Below are 12,180 nucleotides of genomic sequence, written 5' to 3'. Positions count from 1 at the left end.
GATGAAAGAATAATTTGATACCAAGGGTTGTGATTGTGTGATAAAGACACACATTATCATTTACAATTCAATAAGTATTTTAATCTACGGACATAAATAATTCCTAACATAATAAAATGCTTCTAAAATAATGTAAACTATCAGCTTTTTTATTTCGTATTTGTGGAAACTGACACTCCCCTCTCACTTGGAAATGAAATATTGTCAAGGTTACAATAAGTCAGAGTGCTCTGCCACTGTCTGAATTTTCAGCAGTGAGATCAGGTGACCATGAAACAGACACTGTTTAGTGATTCCCATCTACATAACTTCATTTTCTCACATGAGAACTACAATAACAGAACATAGTGTCACATTTTTACCTGAAATACCCTTTATGTCCTGTATATGACTTTTGTATTGCACTCTGTTTGAGGATTCTATGTTAAGTGAAAGTGTAAAAAGCTGAATATATAATATTAATATATACTGTAAACTTAATATGAATTCATATTCATACAAATATGTCTGTTACAAAAAAAACAATTCCGCTGGGATTGAGTGTCGACCACCAAGGGTAGTACAGGCATTCTGGGGGGGGATCTTAGAGTTAGCCCTTAAGTTGATCATCATTGGGTAATAATGGTCTAAAACCCTGTATTTAAACTTTATAGAGCCAGTGACTGGCAGGAACTGGCTTTAATCCTTCTCCCAAACTGTGCTTCTTAAGTTCGACAAACATTATAGATGACAAACTGCTTATTTCGAAGCAATCAAAATAGTTTAAAACGTTATCCATCAAAAACAATGCACATTTCATATTTATAATTATGCTTCAGAATATAAATCAGTTACAAAAACAGCTGTGTATTATGTCAATATTTATTCAATCTCTTTCCTAAAAATGTAGGAAGCGGTTTCTGTGAAAAGGGGTCTTACTGACTTACTGATCACAGGGGAAACGAAATTGTTTAACATGAGTCCATTGTAGCATGCTGTAAATACAGTCCCAGTGATTTTGTTGTTTGTCGCCTGCCAATACATTCCCCTTTTGCAGATTAGCAATCAGAGATGCCACCTGATACCAGATGATGCCAGCTGAAAACATGATCCTGAATGTGAGTATTTTATTTCTGTCACAAACCAAAATAGAAAGAAATATTAAATAGTTTCTATAGTTCTGGCTTCTTGTGTTAGTAGAGCACTATTGAAGAGCTGAGTGTCCTATATTTTCGTATTTGTGTTGCACCCTCGGGACTGGTGGATGTCCAAAATTCTGACACTGGTGAAACAAAGCTTTCAAATACACAGCACATGGCGGGATTATTATATTTCCTGTCAAAAAGATTAGACAAGATCAAATTAATTTTTCTAAATTCTGCCAACTTTTTTTGTCCCTAAATCCAGCTTTGAAATACCATTTTTTTGTAAGCATAATACACAGCTTTCAAATTCCATCAATGGAATTTGATGGAATATAGCCCTTTCTCCTTTATTCATCTGAAAAGCTCACACCGCCCATTTACACTTGCAATAGTTAAGCTGTTTATGTTCCCATTCACCAGTTACACAGGCTAGCTAGTGTAAACACAGCAGTATCTTTTTAATTGTGCTGTTTCTACCCTTGCTCCTCTGTCGAATTAGTACCCTATCTATGCCAGATTAAAGCAGATCTGAATGCATTTGTCACTGAATCAGCTTAAACTTTACTCAGCGTGCATGTGGGAACACGATAACACCGGATGCTGTTTGCAGAGCGGGATTTCTAAATCTTTGCTGCCCTGGTCCTTTGCTAGATATTCTCCCTTGTTTGGCAAAGATATTTGTTCTTGCAGTGGGACTGTATTCAGATACAAGTGCCCAGACAACTATAAATAGTGACTTCCCTTTGTAATATGCATTGAATTCAGACATGTTAAGATTTTACAGGAACGATTGTAAAAAACCATCAATTAAAATGAAAAAATATTTTAAACTCATTCAAATTCTAGTAAATATTCAGCTTCCTATAGTGTATTTGTGCAGGTATCAATTACCACACTAAATAACTAGCAGGATTACATGATCTGATGCCAATTAAATTCACTATACACTTGAACTAAGGAAAAATAAAATGTTTGTTAAACGGTTAGTTATGATGAGAGTCCAAGCACAGACCCCCAAATGTACTGAGACAAAGATTATTTCTGCTATTTTTGCAGCATTATTGCTTTACTGTCAAGCAATTTGTATTTATGATTATGTAACATTAATAATGCAATATATAAACTGTATATATTTCTGGGTTATTGCATGCATACATTTGATCACTTAGTACAAGAACATACTTTGCATTCTATCCGCTGATTTCAAGTAACCAGTAAATATTGGGACACATTCATTGTTACTTTCAGATTGCAAAAGTCTGTATTTAAGGCAATAACTGTACCAAATTTACTAAATTTAATTCTTGCAGCCACTCTAATGGTTTGCCTATTTGGGGTCCTGTGACTATTTTTTTTTCTTCAGCATGTAAAATACATACTCAATTAAATGTAAAACTGGAGACTGACACAGATGCTCCACAGATGATTTGGTGTATTTTTAGAGGATCTGTAGTTCCTTCATTTCTTAAAAGTTTATGGACAGAAGAGACCAACAAAAAACCAAAGTGATAGGAAAGTTAAATTGTGAAGAACGGAACTAAATACATGTAGTATATGCATATTATGTATATTGATGCATAAAAAAATGCAACATAGAAGTCTAATGGATTAAATATTTTAAACATAAAATAACAGAAAATTGACCAACACAAATCATGGAATTTTATGTTTTCAGTGACATTGCAAAGTTATTATTGCTTATGACCTCCAGTCAGCTGCTGAAGATTGGCAGGTCTCAGTTGCCTCCTGCTGATGGCATTAGTTAAGATAAACCCACACATGCTCTATTGGACTTGGCCATGTCAAGACCTCAGCCTGTTTTCTTGAAGTCAAGCCATTGTAAACCAATGCAATATGTGATCTTTTAACAAAAGCACTTCCAAGTTGGCTAGCACAAATGCAAAAAAGGAAAAAAATGTTTGTTCAAGTACAAGGACAATGTATCACTGAGTAATAAGGTTGCCCTTAAATCTGCACCAACAGGGTTCTTGTGCTAGTTTCCTTCCCAAATTAACATATTTCTACTGTCCCATCAGTTGGCTTGAGCACCACAACTATCAGCATAATACTCACCATCTTTCATCAATTCTGTCAAGGGCAAAAACAAACACCTCTGCCACCAAGTCAAATATTCTCTGATCCATAGAATACAATGATTTTGTCTCATGGCTATTCAAGATTACTCCTGAATGTCCTCCAAGTATAAAGAGCATCTTTATACAGTGAGCTACAGGCATTTTGCTGAGGTATGGGTGATTTGTTTCAGGAACTTCTTGTGGTGTACTCACTGCAGTCTGAAACAAGTTACGCAGGCGGGGCAGACCTGGGCCAATATGGTGACTCCTGCTATCCAGGACACAGCCTATTCCTCACTGAGCCAGTTTCTTGGTTACTCTGGGCTCTGTCTGGTGATTACATAAATATATGTATCTCTTGTCAATTTCTCTCACAGACAGGCCAGCTTCAATCATGCTGATTGTAACCAGGTGACCTTTATTACTCAAAGTGGGGCATGGATACATCTTTAACTGTCCTTGCAATAATAAAATAATTCAAATCATGCCACTTTGAAAGCCTATTTACAGATTCTTAAGCAACTCATTTTGATGAGCGTCAGCTAATTTTCCAAACTCACAGAACTACCATTTTAAAACTTACAGGAAAAAAAAATCTAACTACATCTCAGCGCTATAATACATTGATACTAATCTTTTGCAAAAGGGCATTGTTCAGCAAGACCAGAGAACTTGCCATCTTTTGTGTTTATATTGTATATACATTTTATTTCTTATAATAAGTAACAAAAGGGAAGAGGGTGGCTTCATCAATATTACAATATCAGTGCTATACATAGGTTCATTCCTGCAAGGTGTGGCTTTTGGTCTTTTATGTGTAACAAGGTTTCATAAAAGTATGAAGGCTTAAATGTATGAAAATTAAAAATCCTGGCAGTACAAAAAAATTAAATTAGTAAATTTATGACTTCCTAAATATATTCAACAAATACTTACTGTAAATGGCTCTCTACTTTTCAAGAGTAAATAAATCAAGACTTAATAATAGCTGTCATGTTCCACCTTAAGGAAGTACGTTTTAGAAAAGGAACATACTCTCAACAGAATTAAGACCGCTAATTATGTACATTCTATCCACTAATTTTTAAGATTGTAAATAAATAACACTGAATATCACACAGTGTAATTAAATTTGTGGTTTATCCTACTGTATATTCTAACACTATCATAGTATTAGGATGGAACAAATGCAGCCAGCAAAATAAACAATGGGTAAGCTACAGTACTATAACAGGCTTTAAAATGACTACTAAAAAAGCCTCAGTACTAAAGAAGGAACCTACAGGCAGATAATAATATAATAAACCAAATTAAAAAGTCCACATACCGAACGAAATTTAACCAGTCTTCACCCCTTAAACAAACAAGCAAAAAGGTCATTGGGAAATAATTTATTATCCATGTAAAGTTCAGGTAGTTACAGACAACGAGAAAGGAGCTTCAATGATGATGTGTCTGCTTGAACTGGAGCCCACAATAGCCACATGTCCCGACTTTAGTATCTTTGTCCTAAGAAAACAAAAGGTCACTATTAGACTGGTAAGATCAATGTTTCATGTATACTTAGAGGCATAAAATAAATTATATTGGTCCAGAAATGTCATAAGAAACTAGCAAAAACATTTCCACATTCTATGGACACATAGATCCTTTTAATACAGTCCCTTTAAGATAGGTACCTTCAAGTAGCAATTAAATCCAGTTTTTCTGTAAACGTATTCTGCACTTTTCTAAATGTTTAATACTCCATTTCAACTTCCACTCTTGTTCATTAAATTAATATCGTATGGTCCTGCAACCAAGCAGAGGAATTTAAGGCTCAGCTCCCCTTTGTCTGGCTTCACTATGACATACATCAAGCCCTACGTGTTTCCTAAAAAAGGTCTGTGAATGCTGACCTGAGACCACTTAAAATACTTACCTCTGTAACAGTCTAATGTAATTACATCAATGAGCACAAATACAAATCAAAGACTAAGAACAGGCAAACATTCCTAAACTTATGAACCCCTTTGGTTTTGTCCAGAGTTAACTCTTTACATAAACAGTTATATACATAAAAAAGCTGAAGTGGAGGGTTTAATGTTCAGCTTTATTTAGAACATATATACGTTGGTGGTTTCAAATAGTTTCTTGAAAAACACATTTTCTCACATTGAAAAGACAGCTCATTGGTGATGACAGGCAAAATAGCCTTTTCTCATTCTTGACTATTCTAATCCTGTTAAATGCATTTATCTTCATATAGCAATTCTATCACCCTCCAAAACGGGTTTTTTCCAACACTTGTTGATATGACGTGACCCAGCATAAGGATTCAACGCAATAGATCAAAAATGCTTTTTTAATGAGTAATGATATAAAAGATTCATGTCTATTTTATACAAAGACAGAATCTCAAAAAAAATGTTTAAACTGAATATTTCCAAAATTTATGCTTCTGAAAAATGAGATGGACAAAATTATATAAGCAATTCCTTTTAATGCAATTATATTAATATGTAGAGCATATATTTATGTGTTTTTAAAGCAACTGTTTCAGATGGTTTTTTTTAATAAATTTATTTTAGAATGATAATATTACAAATTCTAAGCATTCTTTCATCTGGTTATAACACATCTATGTAATTGGAACATTGCTAAATAATCTGGTATATAGGCAAATTGTTATCCTATGTCTACAACCCCCAAACCCCACCCCCTAGACATAAATGTATACATTCAGCACAGCAAAGCCATTTCAGTCAAAACCACAGTGATCTTGTTACTTGCTCTGAATCAACACCACAGTGTTTACATTAAATGATAAAAAAACAGTTGTAGTGCTTATTCAGGGGCAGTGTTTATTTGTCCCTGAAGTACCACTTTTATGATAAAAGTGATTTCACAGCAACAGTGAAATGCACATATAATAAGAGTATATTCAGATTTTATCTTTTTTTATTTATAGAAGAACTGCAATGTTGGGGCTGAGTATGTAACTGCTGTGGGAAAAACTGGGAGTGAACTCCCCTGTATGTTGCGTATTTTTTAATTATTTCAATTAACCTTTGGCAGGAATGCCATTTATTACTATGGAGGTTGAAGTTCAAGTAGGTTCGCATACCAGAAGAAGGCTCCACAGCCTTAACGTTGTGTCTCTTTTCTTTTCAGCATAGAATAAACCTTTACTTGTTCCTTTGCAAAACAGGTTTAGTATTGTTTTCTTTTCGTTAATGTATTTGGAGCAGTCACTTCATGTTTTCTTTTTTTTACAATTTAAGTGAACAGAGAGCTCAAAAACAAATAGGTGTTAAACATTTGTATTCTATTCCCACTTTAGTATCTACTATGCATTTCATTAATTTATTATGAAGTACAGCAATCAATTTGAATGGTAGCCTCGATCATTTTAATGTGCAGCATTAACTCATAGAAATTTAATTCAAATACGTGTATTCACAGGTAGTATTAAACCAAAGGAGGTAAAAGTAATCTGGGTTGTTTACAATAAATATTAACAAGAGTACAGTTCACAATACAATTATGTTGCTTCTTTGTACCACCAATATATGCTGCTTTGGGAAGATTAGTAAAAAGTTGTTAGGGCATCAGAGGGCAAATGTGCTACATAGAACATATAAGACACTAAATGGCATGTTATGAGAAAATTAATTAAAAGGTCAGGTTAAGCAGATGAGATAAAGCCTAATTACCAGATTAATGTAGACTCGGGGGTGTCCCAGAGCTCCTCCTCCCCCATCACAAGAGACCACTCTGCTCTCCACTTCTTTAACAGGCTCCTCAGCCACCAGGTTTATGGCAAAGTTCTCATTAACCTGCATTTACCAGAAAATACAATACAGATGTAGCTGAGAATTCTCTTCTCTTATATAAGGTAAATGGAGTTCACATTATTGTCATACACTTTAAATTAAACTGAACAACAAGGCAAAGGCAGGCCTACAGCATAAGGTCTGTAGCCAACAAAACAGGTCATATAAACCTCTTATAACAGTCATCTTGGAAAATCGTTTGCTTCACACATTTGATAAAAAACATTTTTACTAAAATACATGATTGCATATCACAACCAGATATTGATGTGACAAGTGTATTACTTACCTTGCTTTTAAAGAACACATTACTCTTTGATTATATGCCTAATTGCGCTATTGGGATTACCTATTTTAGCATTTTGTATTTTAATCTCTCATGTAGAAATACTTTGTTTAAGGCTTTGACAGCAAACCATATTGCAGAAATGCCCATTTCTTTATTCTCCTTTTTCCCCAATCAAAGGCACGTGTGCACACGATCACTTGAAAAGTGAAATTCCACCTGAACTGTTCTGCAGACAAAAAGGTGATGTACTCTAAGTTTTGCCAACAGTGCAAAGCAGATGACGATAAAAAAAAAAAATTAATGCAAATTGAGCAGACGTGCTTCGGCAGCCTCTAGGAAATAGGCTAGCTTCAATGTCTGCTTTCCTTCAAACTTGCAGAAACATCCATCCAGAACAGATAACATACTCTGCCCATCAGTAGATCAGTGACAACTAACTGTCACACTAGAGCGCCTTTTGAAAGAAAAAAAATGTAGGAGAAAAAACTGGAGACCCATTTAGATAACTTGGCAGCACATGCTCAAAATATAACTGGAAAAGAAGAGAAGATGGGAGAACTGTGGTGGTGATGGAAGCAGATGAAAAAACACATATGGATCAAAACTGATCATATGTTCTAAAAGAAAAGTTGTGCTGGTGACATCCTTTCATCAAGTGAGATAAGCAATGAGATGATGCGCTGTTCCCATCAGCAGCTGACTGACAAGAGAAATGTCCACACAATGGACGTGTTACCATTTACAGTAATGCAATGTCGGAATGAATGACACTGCCAGTAACCTCACAGGTTATGCTAACAGACATCAAGGCACCAATCAAGGCTGCTGAAAGGCCCAGCTTTAAGTGTTTAGATGGGCACTTTCCGCTCCACCGTTCTCAACTGACAAGTACCCTAAAAACCACTGTCAGTTATACAAGCACCAATATGACCCTACGGGCCTCGTCAGTGCAATTCAGAATTAATGTAAATGTGCATAAGATATAGCCCATTGTACTGTGAAGCATTGCCAAAATGTAATATTCGGGTCTGCAAGTTAATATAGGAGAAACAGAGAGGTTTCTTAAACAGTTCTAACAATTGCCTCTATTTCATAGTGTCAGACATTTCACCAACTTCAGCCTGTCATCTTTAAAAGTTTATAGGCTTTTTAGTTACCATTGTGTATGTAGCCTACATTTATTACTTTAAACAGAATTTTCTACCTTTTAATGCCAAAGCAAGCAAGTAGGGAGCACAGCAAAACGTAAGCCTTCAGGTTAAACCCTAATCAACTAAATCTGCACAGACTATTTCAGATGGTCAACTGTCAAGAATACAATATAAAATGTAATCTCACTTAACTAACAAATAGCCCTTAGATTGTCCAAGCTTTACTAACTACTAAAATAAAATAAAAATAAAAAAATAAAACATGAAGGCACAATACCTCTCTCTCATGCATGACTCCAGGATGGCCAATTCCATGCCATTCTAAATTGTACTTTAAGCTGATAATGTATGCACAATGCAATAAGATGATTTCTGATTGAAAACAAAATACAACTATTGAATTTTCTATGCAGTGACTGGATATTAGAATTCTCATCTCAGATACACAGCCACATTTAACACACTGCCAGAATAATAAAAAAAACACATCTAACCTCCTAGAAACTGACAGTGAAGGACTCAGATGTAAAAGAAAATCACTACTATAAATATTGTTCTAAAATTGTCAACATGTAAATGAGGTTTATATTGTTTCACCATGCTTCACTGACATCAGCTGTTCAAGGCTCTTTTCTCTTTATAACAGTGGGCTTAAAAAAAAACAATAACTAGGGACTGCAAGCTTGTAATAAAAGCTAATTTCACTACACATACATTTTACCTGGAGTTAGCATTTAAAGTTGTGCTAAGCATCAATATTTTGTATTTTAGATTTTTTTAGGACATTTGGGAGCCTAAATGTTAATCATTTAAAGAAACGTAAAATAAAAAAGGCTTAAGTAAGTACCTGCATCAGCATGCATAGGTTGCAAAGGAACAAGTAAATGTTTATTCCATGCTGAAAAGAAAAGAAGGCTCCACAGCCAAAATGTATCTTTTTTCTTTTCAGCACAGAATTAACCTTCACTTTACTTCATAAAAAAAATACCGCTCACCTCTTTCTGTCTTCCAACAAATCTGGCTCGTCTTAAGTCTTTCTCATCATAAACCTAAAACAGTAACAATTAACTTACAAAGGTACATCTGGAAAGATGTGCTTACTAAAATAGTAGACATATCAGAATAAATGGTCTCAGTCTTAAAAAAAAACTCTAATTTTACAAAAATATCTACAAAATGGATGGAGAACAAAACATGCTAGTTTTACAAAAGGTTATCACCAACAAATAACGATTTATACTAAAGCAAAGATTATTAAAATAAATGTATATCTGCAGTATTTTATACAGGATCTCTGCATTTCTTTACATTATTATTTTTTTACAACAGCAGTATTAATGCTGGGCAAACCAGTATCCCCTCCAGAACACTGACTGGTACACAAGTTAAAGATCACTACAGTAATTATATAGTACACATTTCTTTCATCACATTACTATGGTAGTTTAGAGCTTAAAGAGACCAACATGCATGCATAATTGGGTAAATTGACAATTTTTACTTGCTACAGAAATCTTAGTAAAAGCCATATTTTACATGATGTAGACAATGAGACTGAACGTTATGACTATGAGAAAGGATACTGAACAGTTACTCACTTCTGGTTACTGGTTTATCAGGTACAGTATAAACATTAAGTTAATTTCAAACAACAGGTATTTGATTATGGCCTTCAAAACATATCTTCATATTGGTTACAGGATAAAGCAGGATATTAATGATTCAACTGTAGCATTAGACAAGCAAAGGATAAAAGGAATTTTAAATAATTTAGTTCACACTAAATCCAAATACTCATACAGGACATTCTAGTTTATGTTCAATGGAAATTAGCGAACACATTAACACCATTGTTAAAATAGAGAGACCTGAACCCATTTATTGTATTGTGCTATTTTCATTGAATAGGAAAAAAATGTTTTTGAAACAGGTACGAAAGAAATTCCCGGAAAATATTAAATATTATTTATGCAGAATACTTTCTTTTATTTAATATATGTCAACTTATAATTCAAGACAGTTACAGGTAACTATTGAACTAATGCGTAATTTAAAACATTTTTCAAGTTTGTCTATTTTTATTTTGTATTACCTGTCCTGTGTGAGTAACTTTCTCCCCAGTACTTGATACAAGAGCACCATATCGATAAGAAGGGACGCAGGACACTTTCAAGGCTGCCAAAATAAGCTTGGGATTCTTTATGTTTGTGAAGGACAACAGCTTCTGTATGGAAGCAGCCATATTTTCCTGGACTCAGTACCCACAATTCCTTGCAAACTGCTCTTGAGCATGACAGGTGAGCCTGGTTCTGGGTCCTAGTGCGTTCAAAGGACAGAGAAATGATTGTTGGATTGTTTTATTTATTTGTATATGGCACTTTTTCTATATACATTTTATTATATACATAGTTTACAATTTTAGTTTGAATAGCTAAAACAAACTAAACAAACTAAACTTCAAAGCAGTTAATTAAACCATTTTCTAAAGCACGTTAATGTCAAGGCACAGCTGTCATTCCTCAGGTTCATGCTGAATCTAAAAATCCAATAGAAAATAAAACTATTAACAGTCTCTTATTCGTCTGTCATGAATTAAATGTGATACAATTTCATTCTAAGTAATAAAAGCATCATTCCCGGCGGATCAGCGAGTATGAAATGACACTAGGACCCTGCGGAATAAAGGAAGGTCTTCACGTGTTCAGTGACTTCTCTGAAGTCACAGGAAACAAGCGGTCTGTGTCGTACGGCGTTTTTCCGAAAATCTTGAAAGAAAAGAATAACAAAATAGTCTTTGTGCAGCTAAAATACAGGTTTGTGTAGTTTTCTGTTTCTGCCTCTGCCTATTTACCGATCCCACTTTATTCAAAGGATTCTACCATATTTACTATAGAATAGGCCTTCTTCAACACGTTGGAAATTATGCTTCAATGTCACTCATTTGCTGTTACTAGTTTATCGTAAATTTCTTTGCATATCCGTACGTCGGTAACATCGTTGTATTAAGGTGGTTTATATCAGACCTATACCAAACTAGCGTACTAACCACATCTACATTTACAAATAGAGCATGAGAAACGGCCTCAATAAAACAAGAAATTCTGAAATTTAATATTAATGAAAAAATATACAGGAACCATACTTCCTGTGTCTATGTGTACTTTAAGCACAAGTAAAATAATATTAAACTTTTTTTCATAAGGGAATTGGGAGAATCGTTACATTAAATGTCACATTATCTTCGTGTGCCTTCTAATAAGGATCTCTCAGCTGCCATACTGTATTATTATAACAGGCAATCCAAGTATATCCAGTATTTGTGTGTTCTGTATTTTGCAGGTCCTGATGCAATGGCATTTGTTGTGCTGAAGCGGTTGACCACTTCATTCACTAGGCAACTCTCATACCTGAGCAGATACACAGCAAATCCATCCTCATGTCGTACAGAAGCATACAGATGTCTGTCATCTGTGGCAGCTTTGCAGCCGAAGATGTTAACATCTGTTTTTGCTATGTATGGACCAAAAGATGTGCCTGTATTGAGATGGAGCCGGCTACCGGGTTTACAGCAGTTAGCAGGAATGAAGACGAAGACTGCGTTAAAAAGACGCTGTCAAGACTGCTTCTTTGTTCGCAGAAGAGGAAGACTGTTCGTTTTTTGCAAGACCAATCCTAGACACAAGCAACGTCAAGGATAAATGTAAATTTAAGAACTTGAGGGAGTTG

General features: G+C 34.7%; 1 protein-coding gene across 2 annotated transcripts; it reads right to left on the bottom strand.

The window, feature by feature from the left end:
* Positions 1 to 4,575: 4,575 nt before the first annotated feature.
* ndufs6 (NADH:ubiquinone oxidoreductase subunit S6) lies at positions 4,576 to 10,734 on the bottom strand. Of its 2 annotated transcripts, XM_088601039.1 has the most exons (4): positions 10,547 to 10,732; positions 9,450 to 9,503; positions 6,895 to 7,017; positions 4,576 to 4,708 (listed from the first exon to the last, which is right to left on the bottom strand). In XM_088601039.1, the coding sequence occupies exons 1-4, from the start codon at positions 10,694 to 10,696 to the stop codon at positions 4,640 to 4,642; spliced, it is 396 nt and encodes a 131-aa protein (XP_088457165.1). In that variant the 5' UTR covers positions 10,697 to 10,732; the 3' UTR covers positions 4,576 to 4,639. The 2 variants fall into 2 exon arrangements, with proteins under 2 accessions (XP_088457165.1, XP_088457166.1); XM_088601040.1 differs by lacking the exon at positions 9,450 to 9,503 and having other exon boundaries at positions 10,547 to 10,734.
* Between the last annotated feature and the right edge of the window lie 1,446 nt (positions 10,735 to 12,180).

Source organism: Lepisosteus platostomus, chromosome 12, assembly GCF_059453375.1.
Source record: "Lepisosteus platostomus isolate fLepPlt1 chromosome 12, fLepPlt1.hap1, whole genome shotgun sequence".
NCBI classification, from domain to species: Eukaryota; Metazoa; Chordata; class Actinopteri; order Semionotiformes; family Lepisosteidae; genus Lepisosteus; species Lepisosteus platostomus.
The sequence above is the reverse complement of the archived record's forward strand: the minus strand, read 5'-3'. Positions and strand labels throughout refer to the sequence as shown.

What these genes read in the sequence shown, in the direction of transcription:
- ndufs6 (XM_088601039.1), bottom strand. Translation starts at nt 10,696, where the DNA reads ATGGCTGCTTCCATACAGAAGCTGTTGTCCTTCACAAACATAAAGAAT. An exon ending in AAGTTACTCACACAGGACAG is followed by an intron (nt 9,504 to 10,546) that starts GTAATACAAAAT and finishes TTACTGTTTTAG; the next exon opens with GTTTATGATGAGAAAGACTT. An exon ending in TTGTTGGAAGACAGAAAGAG is followed by an intron (nt 7,018 to 9,449) that starts GTGAGCGGTATT and finishes TGGTAAATGCAG; the next exon opens with GTTAATGAGAACTTTGCCAT.